The 23,904-nt window shown below is 52.3% G+C and overlaps 1 protein-coding gene across 2 annotated transcripts in view; it reads right to left on the bottom strand.

Moving 5' to 3' along the window:
- CAPZB (capping actin protein of muscle Z-line subunit beta) overlaps positions 1-23,904 on the bottom strand; it is a 131,162-nt gene that overhangs the window by 49,567 nt on the left and 57,691 nt on the right. For both annotated transcript variants that reach the window (XM_054513107.2, XM_045898559.3), the window contains exon 2: positions 20,825-20,914. In XM_054513107.2, coding sequence (XP_054369082.1) covers positions 20,825-20,914 — 90 coding nt within the window. The remainder of the gene's footprint in view (positions 1-20,824; positions 20,915-23,904) is intronic.

Genomic DNA, 23,904 nt, shown 5'->3' with positions numbered 1-23,904 from the left:
GCGGCTCCACGACCAACGGCCCCCCGGTCCGCCGGAGACTCGAGTTCTCAGCCCCAGGGGGGTGGACGGCCACCCTCCGGAGACCGTGGGGCTGGCGCCGGCCTGCGACCCAAAGGCAAACGTGGACAGAGCTGTGGCCCTCCTGCTGGACGGCTTCGTTGCCAAGGGAGTACCACACTGGCTGCATTCTTATAAATCACTTCAGACCTTTCGGGAAAAGACCAGGTAAAAGCTACCCGAAACCACCCATGTGGAATTTGATCTTTTCGGGAAGGCCGTGTGATTTCAGGGGTGGGACAGGGGACCCCCCAGCCTCATTTCCGTCCCCACAGGCTGGGACCCTGGTGGCGGCGGGTGTTCTCTGAAGCGCTGCCAGCGCACGAGGCGCTCCGCCGGCTCTCGCTTGACCATCGCGGCGCCCCGCACGACCACCCTGGGGCACAGCGGGGTGACGCGGCCGGGCTGAGTCCTCGCAGCTGGTGCCGCCTCTAGCGCGGGGCCTGGCGAGCAACCGCGGGCCGAGAACACCTCCACCGAAAGCATCACCAGCGGGATGGCGGCAGAGAGAAGCGCCTGGCCCAAGTGGGCTCTGCGTGATTAGGTCCCCGTGCACCTCCCTCCTCACAGCCGCCTGAGGGTAGAGCAGCGAGGTCTCAGCCCGCTTCCTCATCCCTGTGCGTTCAGGGCCGGGCCGCAGGCTAAAGCCTCCCCGTCCGAGCCTTCCTGAAAGCTGCGAATGGGCTAGCCCGGAAATCCACCTGAACGAGAAGCGCGCTGCCAGGTGGGCAAGGCTGCGGAAACGCAGAAGGTGCCCTACTGCTGAGCTGGGAGGGCTCGCCGAGGGGACAAAGTGCCGGAGACCCGCCCGCGTGTCCTGGCCGAGGGGCAGATTTCCAGAGCGGGTGCGGTAGGCGGACCAAAGCAATCCCACCGCCACCTGCCGAGGCCCCATCCAGCTCACCGCGGGAGGAGCCTCCAGCACCCCCCCCCCAGGAGGCCAAAGACCCTGTGAAGCAGCAGCAGAAGCTCGGAGTCATACGCCAGACTTCCGGCTCTTTCCACCACATATTCTCCCCAAACTCTCCAGACCACAGACTTCGAAACAGCCCTAACAGTCTACCAAAATTCCAGTGATGCGCTTGGTGCCTTTCAAGTGGAACTGTTCGTGCTGTTTCTGCTTGTGCGTGTGTGAGCGGGGCTGGAGGCCAGCACGGATGTGCCACGTTACGGGAGGCACAGGCAGAACAAGTCAGGGCCTTCTTCTCCCTTCTCTTAGCATAAAACCATCTTGGCTGGCTGGCCACAACGGTTCCCGCTGGATTCCTTCCACTGGATGGATGTCTCATCAGGGTTTGTTTCAATTGCACTGAGTCATCTAGAGAAAATGGCTACGCATGGACAAAAAAAAAAGAATAATCTGTACTTCTTCCTACTGGGGAGAAGTCAGCTCCACTTAGGAGCCACCCATGTGTCCTCTTCATTGGCTGGGTCTTCTGGATCAAGAGCTCCTCTCCACTTTGGCCCATAAGAGATAAAACCCACCTAACTGTATGAGGGGTTAGATAGAGTTCCCACCCTCCAGGAGCTCCGAGTCTAGGAGGAGAGAGAGTGGCACAAACCATGTAGCCACATACCATGTGCGATGGAGAGGGAGTACTGGATGCTATGGAAACGAAGAGGAGGGCCGCCCAGAGCCCCCCAGGAGGACAGAGGGAGCAGGGGAGTCCAGGCAAGACATGAGAGGAGCTAACATCGAGCCGAGTTACAGAAAGTGAAGCGCGAGTGTGGTACGAAGTCACAGTGAAGCCTGTGGGACTTGGGTGTAGACGGTGTATCCGCCTGGTCTCAGGAGCACGGCGTGGGGTACAGATGGCTGCACGACTCTGATTACGCTAAAAACCACTGTAAGGCACACTTTCAAAGGGTGAATTTTACAGTATGTGGATTCTACCTCCACAAAGCTGTTGTTTAAAAAAAAAAAAAAAAAGTGAATCAAGAGACGTGTCCCAGGTGGAGAGCACAGGTATATCCAGGGAACTCCAAGTTCAATGCAAATGCAAAAATATCAGTTTGGGTTTTTAGCAGAGAATGCAAGTTTGGGTTGGTGAGCAGTGACTCTGGGCCTCGGGGATCAGAGACAGTGTTAGCTTTCGCTTCACGTTCAGTAGCTACTGGACTACTGACCCTTACAACCCAGAGCTCTCCACATCAGAATAAATTAATAAATTAACACAGCACATTGTAGGGGACACATCGTCGGCCTGGAAGTCAGAGCTGGTCTCTAATGAAATGGGGATAGATCACTTGATGGTCCTGTTTCCTCATCTCTAAAACGGACCAACTGACTCAAATGGGTCTTTTGGTTCTCCGAGGCAGAGAAGAGATGCCTGGTGGGGTGCTGGTGGAGGGAGGGACTTAGGGTGACAGGAGTAAGTAGGCTCACCCACCACCCTGTGTTTCGTTAGAGCTCTGTGTAAGATTTAGCTTGAAAGAGGGCTCCACCGATTTAAGAAATGTCTGAAAGCCACTAGACTAGAGGACCAGCAAGGTTCATTTGAGCCTTAAGATCCTGCAAAGTCTTACAGTTCAAGACAGTCAATGTACTTATCTGACTCTCCAGGAAATGGCTTTGCGAGCTAATCAGAAGTTTGTGACGTTCTTCCTAAAACTAACAACATCTACTGAGCAAGGCACTGTGGGTGATCCCAGAGTGACTAAGAGCTGGGCCCGCCCCCGAGGTGCCCAGCCTCAGGACCCAGACACAGCCCAAGGGAGAAGGAACAGCCTCCCAACCGCAGGGAGCGGAGCCTGTCCCTCAATTCCAATTCCAGGTCCTTCAGAAATTTCTCTCTTTATACACAGAACCTACATTACCCCCCCTCTGCTCTCTTCCAGGAGTGAGCTCCCACCCGCCGAGGCTCCCACCCCAATTCTACTCACTAAAGGGAAGCCCAGGCTTTCCTACTGCCCATGACATAGATCTTCATGAACTCTGGTGTCCCCTTCATTCATGGGAGACCTGGTCACCAGCAGTTAGCACGCCATCGGCTTTTTACAGGACTGGTGATGGACACACGTCAGAACTCCCAGGCCCCTGACGGACACGCAGCTGCTCCATGTCCCGGCCCAGGCTCCAGACCTACTTCAAATGTCAGGGAAAGCAGGCTGGACACTGCTTTCAAGGGCTTTGAATCTGTTCCCTGAACCCGATGTGTGCTCCCGGGGTGACCCAGGCACTCCTCACCCAGGGCCAAGGCCTGCCGAGCTCCACAAGACTTTCTCACAGTTCTCAGGAAGGAAATGCCCTCTGACTCTCCGGGTCCTGGGGAAGCGGACTCTCTTTCCAGCTCACTTTTCTGTCTCGTGTTTCTCATCCCCCAGAAGGCAGGACCTAATCTAGAGAGATACTCTTCAGACCTCCTCAGTGAAAGCTCTCCAGACCTTACCTAAAACACCGCTCCCTGGGGTCCGCTGGTAACAGGATGCCACACGGTTCCCAAAACACAGAAGCCAGACAGACCCTCCGCACTTCGGGCAAGGTAAGGCCAAGGAAGGGCTCTTCGTGCATTTCTGATGAATTATGCCTCCCGGCTCCAGCGAACAAGAACCTCGTATCTTCTTCACCATGGGACAGTGCGGCCTCCTGCAGCTGGACCTGATCCTGACCTAAGTCGGATTTTTCCGGAACTTCCCTGATCTTGTAGTACCGCTGCCCACCAGAACCACAGGAGGACTAAGCTCTTTTGTTCATTCAGCCCAGAAGGAAACCAAAGTGATACTCTAGTCCCTCACGCATCCAGGAGTGCAACAGCTGGGACGCCAGGAGCACCCACTGCCACCTCCCAGGGCCGTGGCAAGAGACACACATCACCACTAACGTGAATGACGACAGAGCACGCGCACGAATGACCCCAAGGAGACCTGAACGTCCCATACACAGGCAAAACAGAAACCAGAGGAAAAAACGTTCCCCAAACAAAAATGGGCGCTTGCAAGGAGACTTGCTGAGTGGCAAACTTTTTGGAAAGATGGAATTTTAAACACAAACACAAACACAAAAGGGCAGAGATGTGAGGCAGAGGCGCTGTGCACACAGCTGGGCGGCCCTTTAATTAGGGAAAGATCTGCAAAGCCTGTGGAGCGTCGGCCGATTTTCCCTGGGTCTCGGGAATGGAAAGAACGTGGAAACCAACGGGGTGACCAACAAGTTCGCATTCTCCTTGATACTCGCGCTGAGCGTGAAGCCCGGGTCATTTTCAGCAGCTCTGGTGATTCATCCCTTGGAGCAACAGGGGACGACGCCCTGGTCTGGGACGAGGCAGGCTGGACCTACTCCTCCCTAAGGGGGCTTCCCACAGCACGCAGGAAAGCTCTTCTGTCGAGGTGTTTGAAGGCAGAAACATAATTCCAGGGAAAACTAGTAAGCCCCTCAGACCTAGGGACTGCATTTCTCATTTGCATGTTAGTATATGGCACCTTCATAAGCATTTCTCATGGACTTAAACGTCCTGCACATGGACAGAAGATCTGTAATAAAACAGAAAAATGGTATCCCCCAGCTCCATCCAGGGGGGAACACTTGCCCATTTGACTCCCAAGTGGCGAAGGAGGCGGCAGCAGTTTTCCCCACACTGCCAACACCCATGTCGCTACTCTTGTTTCTGGGACATCGTGATGTCCGAGGCAGCACTGGGGCAAGTCTTCTTAAACAGGGGCTTTAGCTCTACTCTGCAGGATACCCTGTGCCCCTTGGAAGTTATGAGAAGTTCCCAAGTCTAAGAAAGATTCAGAAACAAAGGCAGAGCCTCTGCGCCCCTTTTCTCTGCCAAAACCTAAGAGCTAAGAGCTCAGGAAAAACAGGAATCAGGGAGCCAACTCTGGGTTCCTCCGGGAGCAGCAGCTGTTACCACCCGGAGCCGTGAGGGAGACACCAGGTGACAGAGCGCCTGAGAGCTCTGATTTGGAAAGCCCGAGGTCCCGTGCGATCAGACGGGACAAAGGCGGGTGGTACTGATTGTCCCATAAAGCCCTCAGTGTCAACAGAGCCACCAAGGCTTCCCAGGAAAGAACGGATGGCGGCTCTTCCAGAGGCAGGCAGGCAGGCAGGCCCGTGGAGCAATTTAGGGAAGAGGCACGTTTCCTGGCTCTAATCTTAAAATCTCAATCAATCCATCAATCGCTGTCTCTTCCGTTATGCAGCTAGGAAGTCTGAGGAGCGATTAACAGCTGATCCTCAGTGAGACCGGAGTGTGCACCCATCACCCGCTTCTTGGCAAGGACTCGTGAGGCTTGAGCCAATGGCCAAAGCTTACAAGGCATCAACTCACGGATCCTAATCTGGACAGAAACACACGCTCCTACTCTTTGTGCAGCTAGCTCCCTTCCTATCACCCTGGCTCAGGCTTCACCTACTCCAAGAAGCTCTCCCTGAAACCCACCACCAAGGGTGGGCTTGGTGCCCCTCATGCTGCTTCCATAGCTCCGTGCCTCTCCACTGGAAGCTTTGTATTACATTTATCTGGCTATCTGGCTCCCCCATGCCTGTGGGCCCTTCAGACACAAACATCAGCACAGGCTCTAGCACTCACGAGGGGCCTGAGCATGCCTTCACTGGGTGTCCATTTGTGCCAACACTGGGGAGACAAAGCTCAACAGAGCAGACAAGATCCCTACCCTCAGAGAGCTTGGTGGGCAGTGAGAGTCACATAATTAATCCAACCGACAGTAGAGGGGAGTACCATGGCTGCAGTGACCAAGGGACAGGGTGGGGGGCTGAGGCCCAAGCAGAGGTCTGAGAGATGAGCAGAGCTGGTGTGGAGAGGTGTTCCCAGGAAAGAGGACAGCACATACCAAGATCCAACAATACCGGGCACAGGACTTTTGGGAAACCCTAGCAGATCAGTACGGTTGGAGTGGAAGGGCCTTGGGGGAGGGAGGAGGGATGGGCAGGGCTCCAAATCAGTTCTATTAAACCCAGAATGTTCTCTGGGCTGGATCCTAATGACACTGTGGAGTCAGGGCAGTGGAGGGTCATGATGAAAACTGCCTTTTGGAAAGGTTACTCTGGCTGCCGAAGAGTGAGATGGGGTGGGTGGGGGACTATAGGCAGGGAGGTCCAGAGGCTGTTAGAATAATCCAGTAACCCAGGGGCAATAAATGTCCACCGAACTGCCCTAAATGATACACATGGCTTTGGCCAACAGGCTGGATGGGGGTGGGCGGCACTCCTTAGAAGCGACTACCCTGGGCACCTGGAACCATGTCTCTGCCGGCCTCCAGCCAGCCCGAGCTGCACCCAGTGCTCCTGGGGCCTACCTCTGTGCTGGACTCTTCCACAAGCCACATACCCTGCTTCCTGCCTTTGCTGCCAAGACCCGAGAGGTCAAGTACTAGAGGGGAGGGCATTCAAGCCCCTCGTCACTGTGAGTGGGTCTGGCACGCCCCACGGCCCCGCTCCGCACTGGAAGGCAGCACCACCTCCCTGAGCCCGATCAGGAAGCACTCGCCCGCCGCCTGCCACACAAGAAAACGCAGGGCGCTCTGATGAGAGGCATCCTTAGAAGGACAGCCAATGCGCCAGCTGCCCCAGTTCCCGTTTCTGTCCTGCACTCGCACCTTGCTGACACAGAAGCCTGCGCTCCATCACGGCAGCTGACGTGACCCATGGAGCGCTCCTCACGTGCACCCCGCGATGCCCCAGCACGCCCCCTTAATCCTCCCACCTGCCCTCTCAGAATGAGGTGAAGTCACAACTCCTTGCACCGTACCCACGGGGAAACGGAGGCACAGAGAGCCGAAGCGGCTTCCTCAAGATCACCTAGGTCCCTAGGGGGTGCCAGACCCAGGGGACTCTCAGTTTGCTGCCCCTCTGTGCCCTTCCCCTGCTGAGGCCACCAGTGCTGACCCCATGGGGCTGAGGCCTCCTGAGTGATGTTTCAGCTTCTCAAGGCATCTCTGTCCCCTTTCCTCTCCCTCCTCAGACTACATGGCTTAGAAGGTCTAGAGGGAGAGCCCCCCCATCTCAGAGCTTGGGACAGGTGGGTTCACTGGCCAGTCACACGTAGACCTTGGGGATACGGAGGAGCAGTACTACATTCCACAGGTGCTTTGGACCCAGAGGGCCCCTGGGCGCGACCAGTGCAGAATCATGAGGCAGTGCTTTGGCCCGCAGACTGAGGCAGCCTGGACGTGGGGCTTCCAGCAGGTCAATGAAACAAGGCGTGCAAATGCTGGGGAAGGAGCAGTAAGCGACTTTCCAGGGCCCGACGCACATCCCTCACTCCCTCCTTACACTCGGCGTGGTCAGAAGGAGGGGAAATCCACTTGTAGGAAGAATAATCACTTCCAGCCTAGGGCAAATCTCCTAAAGGGTTTCGTTCTGAACCCAGACTGTTATTTTAGCTTCCAGTCAGTAGTAATTAAGTGTGCCTACACATTCCAGAAAAAGGAGAGAGGGAGATTAACGATAATTAAATCTCTTCTGTATTTGGCCCCAAATCTCTCCTCGAGTGGCCTGCCGTCAAGATACTTATGGCCTGCATCTGACACAACTCCTACCAGCACCATCTGTAACATCAATTCGGGTCCTGGTGTGAAGGTTTCAATTACACACGAGGTAACAGCCCCCCCAGGACCCGAGAGTCTGGAGTTTTACAAGTGCCGTCCTTCCCGGTTCTCCTGCACACAACACATCCAGAATCTGGTCGGGGATCATTTGCAGAGGGGAGGGCACAGGGACAGCCCCTTTGTGAGGCCTCTCAAAGGCAGGTTCTGCGCCTGTTGTGATTGACAGGGTCTCTAATGAACCTTAATTGTGAGCGCAACAGGCCCAGGAAGGCAGCAACAGATGTGGCAACACGGCAACCGCAAACCGCCTGACTAATGAATAAAAAGTGTCCCCCCTGATGAGGGCCAGTGACCCAAAAAAGGAGGGTGGAATCATTCTTCACCCCTGTACCTTTTCTAGAGCACTGACTCCTTAATGCAAGCAATGGGAAGCCTCTCGGGGGCTGGAAGGAACCTGCCTCCGCTCTCCAAGCAGAAAGAGACCAGGCAGCAGAGCTACTTGGTGGTGGCATGCGGACCTGGGGTCACGTGATCACCACCAAGGCCACCTCCACCAGCATTTCATCTCTAACAATGGAAGGCTAGAACAGGCTGTCCTTGCAACGTGGGAAGGGGAAAGTTCCATTCTGCGAAAACTGAATAACCTCTTGCGGGTGCTAAAGACTGTGACGATATCTGCATTCAGAGGTCAGCCGGGGACCTGCAGCGACAAGGAGGAAGCTATTCCTGGAGAAGCCGTGGGCACAGACAGCATGGCAGGAGGAAACGGGGCATCTGAGTCTGATGGACTTGGGGTTGATCCTGCCCCTGCTACTTACTAATGAGCTGTGAGGCTCTGACCAACTTTACTAAGCCTCTCTGTTTCCTCATCTGTAAGATGTGGTGTGTGCTCTAAAGAAACTAAATATGTGAAGGGTCAAGAGAAGTCTTTGGCAGCTGAAAACCAGGCGACCAGCAGAGTTTTCATTCATTTGCACGACGGCTGTATCACACTTGGGGCAAGAACCCCACCGTAGACAGCTACCTACCTTAAGCCAAGTACCGTGCTAGAAGCTTTACACACACCATCTCTAGTTTTCAAGGGCAGTGACATCAGGCCCACCCCCCGAGGTGAAGAAGCCGTGGTTCAGAAGTCACCCAGCTCAGACATGGTGAAGACGAGAGCTCAGCTCAGCGGGGCCTTCCGGTTTCCCGGCGCTCACCCGTATTGGGTCTGGTGCTCCGGAAATATCAGGCACCCAGTGTCAGACTCACAGGCATCCCAACACTTCCCAGCCAAGAACTTTACAGGTGCTCCATCTCCAAGCAAACTAAAACATACTAAAATACTTCTGTAGCCTGACACATAAAGGGTATATGGAGAGCAGGGAGATCATTAAATAATCAGTCTGTGTCCAAGGCAATGTGCAGAATAGATGGGCACTCTGCCACAAGCCCAGCCCGAACATCCACGCCGTGGCCAGTGGCCCCTCACAGGCATATTTCTGCAGCGGGGCAAGAACAGGTGGTAGCGGGTGAGGTGCTAACATAGCCTCCCCACCATGAGAAATAGACTCGGGAGAAGCTGAAGGGGAAGAGCCAGGGGATGGGGAGGACCACTGCTGGGTGACTGTGGAGGCGCTGCAGACGTGGACGTGGGGGCTGGTTCTCAAGCTGGGGAGGGGGTGCCTGGGGGTCACGCTGGCAGTGCGGAGGTGGGGATTAGAGATGGAGGTTCAGGCTGGGACAAGACAGCAGCAATCCTGATGGGATGGAAGGAGGCGGAGGCACAGAGAGCAATAAACTGGACTACAGAGTGGGGTCCTGAGGGTCCCAGGTCCTAGGTGGCCTGTCCTGGATGACGTCCACGTGCTTGTGTGGCACCTGTGGATGGCTGAAGTGAAGGCGACAAGCTCGAGTGAGCAAGGAGGCTGCGGGATCCACTGCTCGGTCCTTGGACAGATCCCACCCCCGACCTGTCCCACCATGCAGCCACTTTGTTTAGCTCCCCCACCAGGGCTTCCAAAGGACTCTGAGCGTTATGAATTCAGGGAGCTGAAGCAGGGAGCAGAGTGCCCGCCAAAGTCCCCAGGGAGAGGAGAGGACACATAGGCCGGGAGCCCCCTCTGCCAGGATGGGATGAGAGGCAGGACACTCCATCACCCCACTCTGCGGAATGAGCTGTCAAGCTGTCCTTCCTGACCATGACACCGGTCTCGGACCTCCTCTGCTGGCCCTGGTGTCGAGGGCGATGGCATCTCCCTGCATCTCCCTGCTTTCCATCCCGTCAGAGGCATGCCCACTGTCAGAGTTCACAGAAGGTGGGAAAATAGTTTTCAGGACCATCTCAGATGCCTCAGTGGAGGGCCTCCTCACCGCCTCCTTGCCAGGTTAAATACACCAAGTCCCTGCACTGGCGCACTGGGCTCTGACCCCTCGTGAGAGTCAGGACTGGGACTGTCCACCTGTGCAAACACGGGAAGGCTGCCAGAACCCAGGGTTACAACAGGTCCTGGAAAGCCAGCGAAGGTAATAAAGGAATCAGCCAGCATTTACTAAGCACCTGTCATGCACATCGGCACATGACGTACATCCTCACACCCTCCCAAGTGCTCCAGGAATGGGGTTTTCTTACCCCCATCTCGTATGCTGGAGCACTCCGGAGGTGAAGCGACCTGCCTGTGCTCTCAAAGCTGGAAGGTGACTGATCAGGATTGAAGTCCCAGTCAGCCTCGATCCATCTACGGAAGTAAGCTGCAGAAGCGATGGAGCCCCACCCCGGGGCGGGGGGGCATCTGCCAGAGGCCCCCATCTGCTCGGCTCTCTCTACATTTTTACCGTACACGGCAAGTTATTCGGTTACAGACCTGACAGAAATCAATGCCGCTTCTGCCAGCAAAAGGGGATCCTGAAAGGAGGGACCTCAACACAACGGTATCCACGGCGATGGGACCCAGGTTCTGAGAATATGACCATCTGGCCCTCACTTCACAGACCCAGAGACACCTGCCGATCACAAAGAAGTTAGCAGCAGACCCAACGCTACAACCCGGGGTCCCTGGCTTCAGGTAAGATTTGCTTAATGTCACAGTGCTTTCTTCCTACCTTCCTATTTCCCCCACTACAGAAAGAGCTCTAAGTTCTTCTTCAAATAGAGAACTATTTGAAGAAACCACAAGGAAAGCTATGTTCTTTATACGCCGTTTTACCTAACAATTACAAAAATTGTAAACTTGGCTAACATCGCACGGCCACTGCCAAAAAGGGTCTAAAATCCAGGTCATTTGATATGCAGGTTATAAACCCTTCTAGGAAACCAATGTTTTCCAAAGTGGATTCCAAGAAAGTGAGTTAGAGAAAGGCTAGGTTCAAGGAAATGTTGTTTTTAACTGCAGGACTTCCCAGAACCTTTAATAAGACAACATGGATGGCAAAGCTCCTAGATGGCAGAGTGGGCCATGTTCCCCCTATTGCTCACGGTCTTTGTTCAAGAGGCTCAACTAAGGTGAGCTGACCAATTTCACGACAGTCAGGCAACATGCAGGTTGCATCCAGAAGAAATTCGGTCCATCCACTGAGCAGAAAGCCAGGTCATCCGTGAAGGCCACTTTTCCAGCCATCCTATCGTGTTTCATTTTGCACTCCTCAGAGAAGGACACAGAGGATGTGTAAGAGACATCTGCACTGCTCCCTCTGTGACTCACCTGTGTACCTGGCTCTCTGTCCTAACAAAGTATTCCCACTTTTCTTACTAGTGGAGGCGTCCACACACAGCAGCTGGGAACTCTGGACTTGGAGTGCCTGGGTGCAAAGCTTGGCTCCACCACGGCCACCTGGTGACCTTGGCCAAGATGCCCAGGCCCCTGCTGCCGCTTTTTTTTTTTTTTTTTAAGATTTTATTTATTTATTTGACAGAGAGACACACAGCGAGAGAGAGAACACAAGCAGGGGGAGTGGGAGAGGGAGAAGCAGGCTCCCCGTGGAGCAGGGAACCTGATGCGGGGCTCGATCCCAGGACCCCGGGAATCATGACCCGAGCCAAAGGCAGACGCTCAATGACTGAGCCACCCAGGCGCCCCTGCTACTTCTTCTGTCCAATGGGAACCACAGTGACAGCCTCAGAAGGCACTTTCTCAAGATTTAGGGAGGAACATTCACTGTGGCAAAAGTGACAAACACTTTACAGAGTTTGTTCTCAGTCCTTTCATTTAATTTTATTTCAGCCTTTAAGTTAAAATTGCAGGTGGTCATAAGCCATCCTTTTGGCTTTAGTTTCTACGCCTTAGGAACAAGGCCTCCCCCACCTCAGCACCAAATACCGTTGAGGCTTCCCTCTGCTTCTTGCCTGTCCGCTTCATGTTAGTCCGGGAGCGGATGAGCACAGGCCGGGCAAGAGATTCTTAGCTTGTCTGCCTTCAACATCTTTAGTTGTTTCAGCAATCTGATCGAATAATCCATTGTTTCTTCCCATCGAAACATGAATGTCACTTATAATACATGCTGAGCGCCTCCATGAGGGGGCCCGGTGCTGAGCGGGCCGACTCCGCTCGCTCCTGCCTCTCGGGTCTGAGCTCGGGGAGCCCATGCCCAGCTGCTCCCGCAGTCCTGCGGCCGCCAACGGGATCCTGCCCTCCCACCCCAGGTGCCTTATATATTCCAAGTGCCTTAACTGGGTTGTGTGCTGATGCTGGTACACTTGATTTAAAGGTAGTCACCTTCCTGACCCATCCCTTTAACTCTTGCAGTGCAAGAACTTGCTCTTCCTAAAATTTCTAGATTTGCTTTATTAACTGAAAGAAGAAATAGTGGCCTGCTACTTGTGTTTGGACAGAACGCTCTTTTAAAGAGCACCCCCTGCCCAAACACACACACAGGGCACAGTGTGTGCGTGTTTGTGGGTGGGTGGGTGCGTGCATGTGCTGAGGGTCAGTTACTGATGGTTTCACTCCGCATCACTATTCCCACTGAGTCCACGGCTCCCAACAGCAGGCCAAGCAGAATCAGGTAGCTCTGATGGAGCTTCCAACCGGAGGAGGCAGGAAGAGAAGTTTACGGAGGCTTTTCTCCTGAGGCACTTACAAGTTCCATGGCCACTAGCCTGCCCTCGTCACAAATTTCTTTTACAGTTTCACCTGAAAAGATAATTTTAGCAGGACATAGAAGAAATGACATACTGGGTGCCTGGGTGGCTCAGTTGGTTAAGCGACTGCCTTCGGCTCAGATCATGATCCCGGAGTCCCTGGATCGAGTCCCGCATCGGGCTTCCTGCTCGGCAGGGAGTCTGCTTCTCCCTCTGACCCTCCCCCCTCTCATGTGCTCTCTCTCATTCTCTCTCAAATAAATAAATAAAATCTTTAAAAAAAAAAAAAGAAAAGAAAAGAAATTACATACTATCAGGTTTTCATCCTTAAGACTGTAATCCAGTGGGCAGTACGCTGAAGCAACAGCTGGGCTTGACTTTCCCCTGGTCCCACGTCCGCTGTGGGACATCCTCGCCGTCCTCAGCTATAAAAGGGGAGCTGCCCACTCACCTTACAGAGTGGCTGAGAAGATTAAACCAGGTGACAAAAGTATAATAAAGTGGTCCGTATCAATCAGTGCTTTGACATCTGATGGGTCTCCATTAAAGCTATTTATCCATGTCATTCACTGAAAATGACTTTAGGAAGACTTTAGAATGACTTTCATTCATCCTAAAATGACTTTACGAAGAATGAAAAGAAGGGAGAGTCAAATTCTAAATCTGAGCCCAAACACAAAATTTCTATTTAGAACTTTAGAATTTCCTCGGAAAAACAACAGAAGTGAACTGGATGGTTGACATCTACCGTGACAGCAGACTGCTTTCAAATAGCCTAGTTTGGGAGCATTTTGAGCCCCTGGCCATAATGAGTCATCTGTCATTACAGCTCTAGATCTGCTCAGGACCGGCAGACACGTCATTCCGGTCTCCTGGAAACAGTCATGGCTCCCCAAGGAACCCATGCGCACAAAGGAAAGCAAATGCCCCCCCCCACTCCCCCCGCCCCCCGCACTTTTCTCCTTCATTCACTTGGCTTCAAGTTTTAATTGTCTGGGCTGCTTGCGCAGGAGGCAATCCATCTCATTCTTAATTGGATCAAATGAGGGCCCATTCTTCTGCATATAAGAGAACTCATCAGAATTTCAAATAACTTCCCCAGGGCACATCTATGAGGGAGCAGGTCAGGGGAGGGCACCCCAGGGAGCCCCACTTCCCCTTCCAAGCCAATCATGCCATTCTGTCCTCATTTACAAGGAGGCCGCGCCATTAGGTGGCAGGGTCCTCGCCTCCGCCACAGGCTGGGGTCATGCAGGGCCATCTCGCTCTGGAGAGGCAGCCCTGCGTGGGGAACAGGGGGCCAGTTCAGCACCTCGGTCCAGGGGCTGCTTTCTCCCCTCCCTAGCTTTTAGTCCCCACAGCTGCAGTCCATTCAAAGAGCAAAAACACTTGCATGAAAAGGCTCACCACAACTTTCCAAGGAATGGAGTTCATTAAAATACTGCTGGAGGCCCTTGGCTGGAATGCTTTTCCCCTTGTAAAATGGGAACTGCAGCTCAGTGTCTCCTGCAGGGAAGCTCAGGATACGCTCAGAAACATCAGTGCAACAGAGACTGTGCGGGGGCTTTTGCGTAATTACCAATTATTCGATCCATTCCCTGCTCCTGCTCCAGAGACAATATCCGGCCTGGGAGAGAAAACTTCCCCGCAGACTCTGGGCAGACCTGAGGACCAGGACGAACGGGGAGAATAGAAGCCGGAAGCCAAGTGCCCCCACCCGACGTTAACTTCCCTCACTACCAGCAAATGGGGCCTGGCACAGGACTCCAAAACCACCAGCCCCAGCCCCAGCCCATGCGTCCATGGTGTGTCGGTGGGGGACCCCTGACCCACCGCTCAGCTCGCGGGTGCCCGCGGGGGGAAGATGACGTCCGGCTGGGAGGCCCACTCACCAAGCCTCAGGCGGGAAAAGGCCAACTTGCCTGAGCCTCAACTCGACTTAAGGCTTCAGTGCAGAAAGCATTCTTTTTATATTAAAATGTCTTACATGTGGGCATGTTGCGCACCGAAATGTACTTATTTAAAGAGAAGAAACATAAAATTCTCTACTCCAGGCAGCCACTTTGGGATTTGCCCCCCAAACTCCAAAGATGGGTATTTGCTCAACTGTCAGGAATGCTCTGGCGGAATAACCTGGGGAACAGAGAGGCCAGATAAAGGTGGCCAGCAGAGTCAGGGGAGAGGGCAGACACTCACTGCTGGTTGGGCACAACCATTAAAGAGCTTGGACCACCTTCACTCAAAAGTAAAGACAAACAAATGTGCCGGCAAGGTATCTGCTTGGTAGACACCGAGTGCCGCCAAGCTGGCCTCGGCCAAGTCTTCCTTCTTCTGGAAGTCTTCCCTAAAGTCTCCACTAAATGCCAGCTCTATGGAGCCAGGCCTTTCATCTTGTATCGCCAGCACCTGGAAGAGCATTCGACCAAAAGTGGACGTGAAATTCTTGTAGAAAAAGTAACTTTTGACAGCCCTCCTTAGAGCTGATGAGCCAGTGAAGACCAATGGGCTGAGAACCCAGCCAAGGTCATTCTCATCAGGGGTCAAATTTTAGGATCCTGGCATTTTCTCCTGTGGAAGGAGAACCAAGGAATAAACACTGCATTTCTTCCTAGGGCTGAGCACAGTGCCTGACTCAGAGGGGGTGCTCAGGAAATGTGGGCTTGAATCCATTAACTTGTCACCCACTTAAGCTAAGACCCCTTTAGAAAGGAGAAAACCGGGGCGCCTGGGTGGCTCAGTTGTTGGGCATCTGCCTTCAGCTCAGGTCATGATCCCAGGGTCCTGGGATCGAGCCCCACATCGGGCTCCCTGCTCCGCGGGAAGCCTGCTTCTCTCTCTCCCACTCCCCCTGCTTGTGTTCCTTCTCTCGCTGTGTCTCTCTCTCTGTCAAATAAATAAATAAAATCTAAAAAAAAAAAAAAATAGAAAGGAGAAGACCTTTTAAATGTCGCCTCTGAAACAAAGGAGGAAAAAATGCCAGTGTGAGACCACTTTTAAATGGTGAAGGTTAAGTGGCAAGTTAGGCAGGAAGAAAACACAAGCCTCCTCACTGTTGAGCACAGATAAACTGGATCATCTTGGCCTGCAGGACCCTGTTCCCCACGCCCAGCACGTCTTCATCGCCTGGGGACAGAGCTGCGTTTGGTACTTCATTCCACACAGCTACCACTGGGAGAATAATTTCCAGAACTCGTTGGTTCCGCCATTAAAGACTGAAAACTGAGTAACAATGCTTAGCAAAAATCAGACAAGTAACAATATTAATGAACCGTTAAATACAATATTCGCCTTCATTTCAGCAATCACAAATGTGTGGAGCTTGGCTCTCCCAGCTGCTTCACGGAGTGCAGGTTCTTGGAGACTTAAAGCTTATCTGCTGGGCCCCCAGTGCCCAAGTACACCCCGTGCACCCCAGCCTTCTGAGCGGTCAGGCCTGAAGAATCGCATGCTCCCGGCAGCCCTCACGCTGCCAAGAGGTCGATGGTTTCTGCAAGCCATTCGAAACACAGGTCCTGCCGACACCGGCAGGGCAAAACCCCGCACCCAGCTGTCCCTTTCTATTTTCGGAGGGCAATTCTGGCTGCTACGAAGAAGAGGGATATGCTGCTATGAAAACCGACCACGCTTCTCAGCTCCCTGGTCGAAGCACCTCTAACCCACAGGCCTGGCCAGGATGGTTCAGGGGCTTTCCCAGCTGATGCCCTCTCCCGCGCTTGAGTAAGGTCTGGGGACATCCACAAGCTGGACCTTTGGGTGGCTACAGCAGAGAGAACAAATTAAAAATGAAACAACTAACGTTTGCAGGCAAAGACTCTCCTGACTTGTTAAACAGATTTAGGGCTATTTTTGGTCTGCTCTTAAAAAGGGCAAAGGACACGAGCGCCTGGGTGGCTCAGTCGGTTAAGCCGCTGCCTTCAGCTCAGGTCATGATCCCGGGGTCCTGGGATCGAGCCCCGCATCGGGCTCCCTGTTCAGTGGGAAGCCTGCTTCTCCCTCTCCCTCTGCCTGCCTCTCTGCCTACTTGTTCTCTCTCTCTGTCAAATAAATGAATAAAATCTTCAAAAAAAAAAAAAAAAAGGGCAAAGGACGGATGGCCTGCTGGATGCCAATTTGCAGAAACAAACTCCTTCCTCAGCTCAGGGCTCAAAATACAGCCCAGCCAAGTTTTGGCTATTACTGCCAGTATGCAGAGTAAAACCATAGAAGGTCAAAATGTAGAAAGCCAAGGGAGCATCTAAACATCATATCATTCTTGGCCCACATGGACGAGTGGGTATTTTTGAAATGGCTTAACAACGGATTTCAGCTGGCTTCACTCTAGTACAATGGGATTAATATGTAATAAAATGATGTTCTGGCCATCTACAAAGGAGGTCATTTCCCACCAATCCCAGCATGCACCATAATCCCAAGGCAGCAAAAGCTCTGATGCTGGAAAGAAAAGAGAAGAAGGAAAGCTCATCTGGCATGATAAATTGGGCTGCCTTGGCCTGGCTGCCAAGCATATGCCGCATTTCTCTTTCATATGACTCTAACTGGACCGCTGGTGGACCGGATAAATTCCCCTACGGTTCTCTGGCTCCAACATCTAAGCGTGGCCATTCCCTTCATGGAGAATGCTGGCAAATCCTAACATTCTTGTCAGTCTTAAAATTGGAGACTTTTCTTGAAAACAACCCTCTCCCCTTCATTATTTGAGGCAGGTGAGCATGGGAGGAATGACTCCAATTTGCACCGAGCAGTGCATTCGCTGCTCTGAAAACATCTGACTGATCCCAGATTACGTGAAACAAAGGCCTGGACCCACAGCTCCTAGATGGACCCAGGATGGTGGGAGTTTTCTGCAATCACAGCTCTGGGAAGAAATAAAACTGCAAGTGAACTTCAGAGCCACAGCATCACACTCACCATTGGACCAGCTCTTGGAAGAACGACGGAATTCTGCAGACCCAGTTAAAAACAAAACAAACCCCCCCCCGTCATTCCCAGGGCAAAGAGAAAAATAGCAGCAACGAAAGGAAAACATTCAAAGAAGTAATTTCTAGGACTGGTCATAGGACCTTGTACAAAACCAGCCCAAACGCCCCTCATACACTACGGTGCAGAGCAGGGACCTTGAAGCAAGGCCATTAATCAAAAAGAGGCTTTTGAAGCATGTCAGTAGAGTTTTAACGAGGTGTGCTTTACCAGATCCTAATTCGGCGAAAAGCCATGCTCCATTTCCATTCTGACATTCATCATACTTCAAATTAAAAAATTAATGAGAACACCGATTCCCCAGCCCATTCTGGATGATGGGAATCTACTATGGCCTCCTGTTCAGCCTCAGGAGGTAGAAGGGGCCCAAGGCTGGCCTCCACACAACCTGGCGAGGGGCAGTCGGCGCCTCTCCAGCCCCCCCACGGAGCAATGGACAAAAGTGAACTGCTAATCCCACGTGGCCCGGCTCTGAGGAGGGGCTGTCTTTCAGGTCTCCAGGGCTGCTGCTGTTGTTTTTAATTACAGGAACTCTAAATTATTCTCCATAAAACAGATGTTGTAGTATTTTAGATTACTAATGAATTATTTAACACTTTGCCCCCTAACAGTTCAGACGGACACGTCAGGAAGACACACCGCATTTAATCTGTTGTTCTGGGTGTGAGCGAGTCACGCAAAGGGGCCCAGCAGAGTTACCCCTGCAGAAGGAACTGGGACTCCTGGGGCTGCCTGGCTTCTTCCTCAGGGTCTCAGTCATACAAAAGAGGTGAAGTGGTCCTAGGTACATTCAAGGGGGACTGTGAAAACCCGCTGAAGCACTAACACAAACCACCGCGTCCAGCTCAGTCCTGGGCACACGGCAGGTGTTGGCATCTGTCGGCTGTCGAACCTGCAACCTGGGTCTGCCTCCATCCCCCTCTCCAGCCACGTTCTGCAGAAGACAAAGTTGCAAGGGGAAAGGCAGTGCGTTCTGACGGTAACCTGTGGGCGGCCACACAGCACGTCCCCCCTCAGCGACAGGAACAGTGTGGTACTTTGAGCGGGGCCCAAGGAGCCTCTGCCAACCGCATGCCAGGGCCGACCTGGGGGAGCACCCGGTGTGTGGCTGAGGGGAGAGACAGCTCCTAAGGTTCTCCCTCACTCACCATCAGGGCTGCGGTTTTCCGGCCGGGCCCAAGTACCTGTGCCAGACCCAGCAGAGGCAGCAGCTGAGCGGGTTCCTGTAAAAGCAGCTCTGTGCCCGTTTCCGAGATCAAGACTGACCAGGGGGATCGCAGAGAAAACACACTTCCGTTGCCATAAGAACAAAACAGGCTGTTAAACACCAAGAAGGCTCTCCTGAGAAAAATTCAACCATTTCTTCTCTGTTCGGTTGACTTCCAAAATACAGTAATAGCTAAATTGGCACACTAGGTTTAAACTCAGCCAAGCATGCTCTCATGCTGAGTTTAAAGACAAAGAAGCCTCTGCCGCTGACCCAATTAGGGATCGGATCCCACCATCAGCCTTCGCCCGCCTCTGCCACATACGATCAAGCAAAACTCTCTGACCAAGAGAAACGTGAAGCAACACAGCACGCCCCAGGCCGCTGCCCCGTAGGGCTGGGAGTCACATCAGGCCAAGCAAGCAAACCGCACAGCACGGTGCGCTGCGCACCAGGCTCAAGCGAGTGGGGGACGACGACAATAACCACCGCCCCAAGTTCAAGCCCTCCCTCTGACCTGCAAGGACCCCTTGCGACTGTCCAACTGTGTACGTCAGGTTTCCCAGCAAAGACTGCTTTCGCTCGACACCCCCCACCTACCCCGCCCCATCCCCCAACTCACATGCTATACAAAACCAGATCTAACCAATCCCGTGTTTGGGCCGATGCTGAAAAACCAGGCGGTCTCACTCAAACGCCAAAAGTTCGGCTTCTCCAGACAAGTCGGAAATCAAGTCACAGAGGATCGTCCTCCCACAGGGCAATGGCGAGCAGCTGGGGCAAAGGGGGCACTGCCCTTCCAGACGGGGCCTGCCACCACAGCCCTCGCCCGCACTCAGCCCGCTGCGGGGGCTGATGGCGCCTCCCTGGCTCTGGTTCTCACCCCATTCCGCACACAAGACAGGCTACGCTCTCTTCTTTCACACTCACCTCACACGTCGTCGTGTCAGCCGGGACCCATCACGTCTTTAAGTCTACCTTCCTCCCATCACGAGGGCTACTGACCTCAAGAAACCTCCCCCTCCGCACTGGGGGGCGTGTCACCGGCACAGGCTGGCGCGTTCACCCCCCTCATCCGGCGGTGCCTGTAAGCACGCGGAGTTGTGACGACAGGCCACGGACAGCTGCGAAGTCCTCTCTCTGAATGACACGAGTCTCGGGCAAGAATGCTTCTCCTAGTACCATTGCTCTCAAGTCAGACGGTGGAATGAAGCATCACTACAGCATATGGACACATTTCAAACCATTACTGTAAAAGACACCTGGTCACCGAGTCATGGCTGGCAGCGGATCATCACATCCCAGGAGACAGGGGTGCAGCGAACACAACAGAGGACTCGGCACCAGAGCCGGAACGCACTGGCCAAATAAGCTAGTAACTCAGTTGGCCTCTTGGGGACTGATTTTAGCTTATCTTACTTCTTTTCAATATTTTCCATCGCTTTATAGATTTTACTTAAATATTTTGAGACATTTCAAGTAATATTATGGTGCCAGTTAATCTGAGGCATCATTTTGAGACCAGTTATTCTGAATTTTAAAAAAATACAGATTTAAAAAATAGATGTGATGAGCTCTTTGACAGCTGACTTTTGTGTTTTGTACTGGTCAAAGAAGTGAAGCCCCGTGAACTATTTTATAGGGTAGATTTTGTACTGTCTTGGCTGCAGGGACTTCCACAACAGCAAAGAAACAAAGGAAGCCTGGCACCAGGCACTGCTGAATGCCCACTGGGTGTGTGTGGCCTCTTCCTCCCCATGCTGAAATGCAAGCTTCTGGAGACTGAAAACATGTAGCTGGAGCAAGGGGACAGAGATCAACTTCTGAGCTCCTATCTTGGACTTTCTTAACCCAGCTGGCTCTGAGAGACAACCGCAGGGAGGACTCTCAGAAGTGGGTGGTGGTGGTGGTGGAAGGTTTCTTCTGGGTTTGGAACACCTCATGGGAAAAAGGCACACAGAGGCAATCAATTATGAGCCACAGCCCAAACGAAACCATATGAACAAAGCTCGTACCAGGTCGATCAGGTCACTGAGGTTCTTCTCGATTTGCTGTGGAGGCAGGCGCCTCATCAAGTCCAAGGCACAGTCCAGCTGCTGGTCACTCTGTGAAAAGAGAAATAGAAGTATCTAGGTCATTTTGCCAATAGAAACACTGAAACCCCTTTTTAAAAAGCATCCTTGGGGCACCTGGGTGGCTCAGTCGGTTAAGCATCTGCCTTGGGCTCAGGTCATGATCTCAGGGTCCTAGGATCGAGCCCCTCGTCAAGGGCCTCCTGCTCAGCAGGGAGCCTGCTTCTCCCTCTCCCTTTGTCCTCCCCCACCCCCCAGCTTGTGCTCACTCACTCTCAAATAAATAAAATCTGGGGGGGACAGGGGGAGCGTCCTTGCAGTTTCAGCTTGCCCAGGGTATTCTCCCCCGCCCCGCAGATATTCTAACACCAAGCAGGCCCACAGTGGGCCCTCCAACACCTCCTGGAGAGTGGGGGGACGAGCTCTGTGACAGCACCATCTATCTCACGTGGAGATGTGTGGAAGATACTCAAAGTGGGAAGTGGGCCGGAGTTCCACCCACACCTCAAAGCCTCCTCGGCTTTCCTTTTCCAATTCAACGGACCACGGGAGATGCAAATGTGTTACCTCCTGATCGGCCCTGCAAGGGAGCATGCTCGAGCAGCAAGTTAGGCTTTCTCCTGGACATTCGAGCCAAGTTAGGCTTTGTTCTGGACATTCGAGCCAGGTTCCTTGATGAGCCCCAGGCCAGGGACAAAGCCAGGCAAAGAACAAGTGGCAAGATGCGCACCAAGGTTAAAGTGCTTGTCATTCAACTGAAGCCTGGGACGTGTCCCCACGTGCCAGTCCCTTGCAAAGGCAACTGAGACCCGGAGCATCTCCAGTGGAAGAGGTGGCTCCAGCTGCAGAGTAGACAAGTGTGGCAAACTGGGGTCACTGCTGCTGCAGGGGCCCAGGAGGATAAAGACCACACTGTGTGCTCCCAGGACTCGCCTCACTGGACATTCAGGCTGCAAATATTTACTCAGAGCCACCACGCGCCAGTCATCATCAATATGTGATCAATGGAGGCGGGAGGAGGAGGAGGGAACAGAGTGGGGGTAAAGTGAGAGTAAATTCAGTGCCCAGCGGGCTGCGACACAAAAGGCTAGACCTCAGGAGGTATGGCAAGAAAGGTGAGTAAGGTGGCCACGGCAGAGCAGGAAAGACCATGGCACGCTCCCCGCCGCCACCCTGAGAAGTACAGCTGAGGCAGCCGACAATCCCATCAGAGGCACCGTTCTCACATGCCCAGACCAATCTCAGAATCTTCAAAAGACCTAAATCAACATGCTAAAGAATCTTCATAAAATATATAAAATAATCCTGGAAATGCCATAATCGACTGTAATGAAAAAGAACCTTTGAATACGACCATCTACACTCCAGGGATATTAACCACAAACAGGCTATGGGACAAGGACCCACTCTGTATTTCACCAAAGAACTAACACATCAAGTTAACTGGAGGCTATTTCATTCCCATGTAACTGACTGGACATACAGAGCAGGCTGGGGTTTTTTTATTTTTTATTTTTTTAAAGATTTTATTTATTTATTTGACGGAGAGAGACAGTGAGAGAGCAGGCTGTTTTTTAAAAAGAAACAACAAACCTGCCCCCTGTTGAAGGTGGTTATCAGGGACAATTTATTCTGGGATACACAACAAAGTGGCTACACACACTCACTCCCCCCAGAAATGGTGTAGCACTTGTTCTGTCTGGTGACACATTCTAGCAACCATGAATTCCCTGCTGGTGCCATGCCTTCTATGCCGGCCGATGCCACGGTGACAAGAGTCTGGCCTGCTGGCATGGGAAGACATTCTCACACCCCTTCAAGGGTTGAGGACACAGACAAACTGAGTTGCCACGAGAGAGACTTGTATTCGATTTCCAGTCCTGCCATTCATTAACTATAACCTTGGGCAAATTTCTTAACCTCTCCAAGCCTCTATGTATCCATAAAATGGGGACAGTCATAGGGTTGTTGCAATGACTCAGTATCTGTGACATTCTTAATATACAGTGGTATGTGTTTGGGAGCATTTTCTGTGTATGTGTATAAATACATGTTTTAAATATTTTAAAAACATTTTAAAATATATATATATATATATATTACAACATTTGCCCCACTCAACCCAACCCTGAAATCTTTCCTGTTGCTATAAACTGGAGCTCTGGGGCGCCTGGGTGGCTCAGTCGGTTAAGCGACTGCCTTCGGCTCAGGTCATGATCCTGGAGTCCCGGGATCGAGTCCCGCATCAGGCTCCCTGCTCGGCAGGGAGTCTGCTTCTCCCTCTGACCCTCCTCCCTCTCATGCTCTATCTCATTCTCTGTCTCAAATAAATAAATAAAATCTTTAAAAAATAAAAATAAAAAAAATAAAAAAATAAACTGGAGCTCTGTGCTCAAACTCCATAACAGCTGTGTATCCCCACCCCTACCCCCACAACGGTGCCGGAAGAGAACACCCTAAATGATTCCAAACTAGTTAAAAGATGTAAACTAATGAGCCAAAGACCTAAACATACACCTCCCTAAAGAAGACTTACAGATGGCAAATAAAGAATATGAAAAGATGCTCCATATCATTTGTTACCAGGGAAATGCAAATTAAAGCAACAATGAAATCCCATTATATACCTATGAGAATGGCCAAAATCCAGGACTCTGATTGCTGACAAGGATGTGGAGCAACAGGAACTCTGACTCACTGCTGGTGGGAACGAAAAATGGTATACAACCAACTCCGAAGACAGTGTGGCAGTTTCTTACAAAACTAAACATAGTCTCACCATACGATCCAGCAACTGCACTCCTTGGTATTTACCCAAAGGAGCTGAAAACTTATTTCCATACAAAAACTGGCACACAAATGTTTATAACAGCTTTATTCACAACTGCCAAAACTTGGAAGCAACCAAGATGTCCTTCAGCAGGTAAATGGATAAACAATGTGTAGTCCATCCAGACACTGAAATATTATTCAGCGCTAAAAAGAAATAAGCTATCAAGCATGAAAAGACATGGAGGAACCTT

This window comes from Mirounga angustirostris, unplaced genomic scaffold (assembly GCF_029215605.1).
Source record: "Mirounga angustirostris isolate CCGP_5_RB_7025 unplaced genomic scaffold, mMirAng1.0.hap1 SCAF_4, whole genome shotgun sequence".
NCBI lineage: Eukaryota > Metazoa > Chordata > Mammalia > Carnivora > Phocidae > Mirounga > Mirounga angustirostris.
Note: the sequence above shows the minus strand (reverse complement) of the source record. Positions and strands in the feature narration are given on the sequence as shown.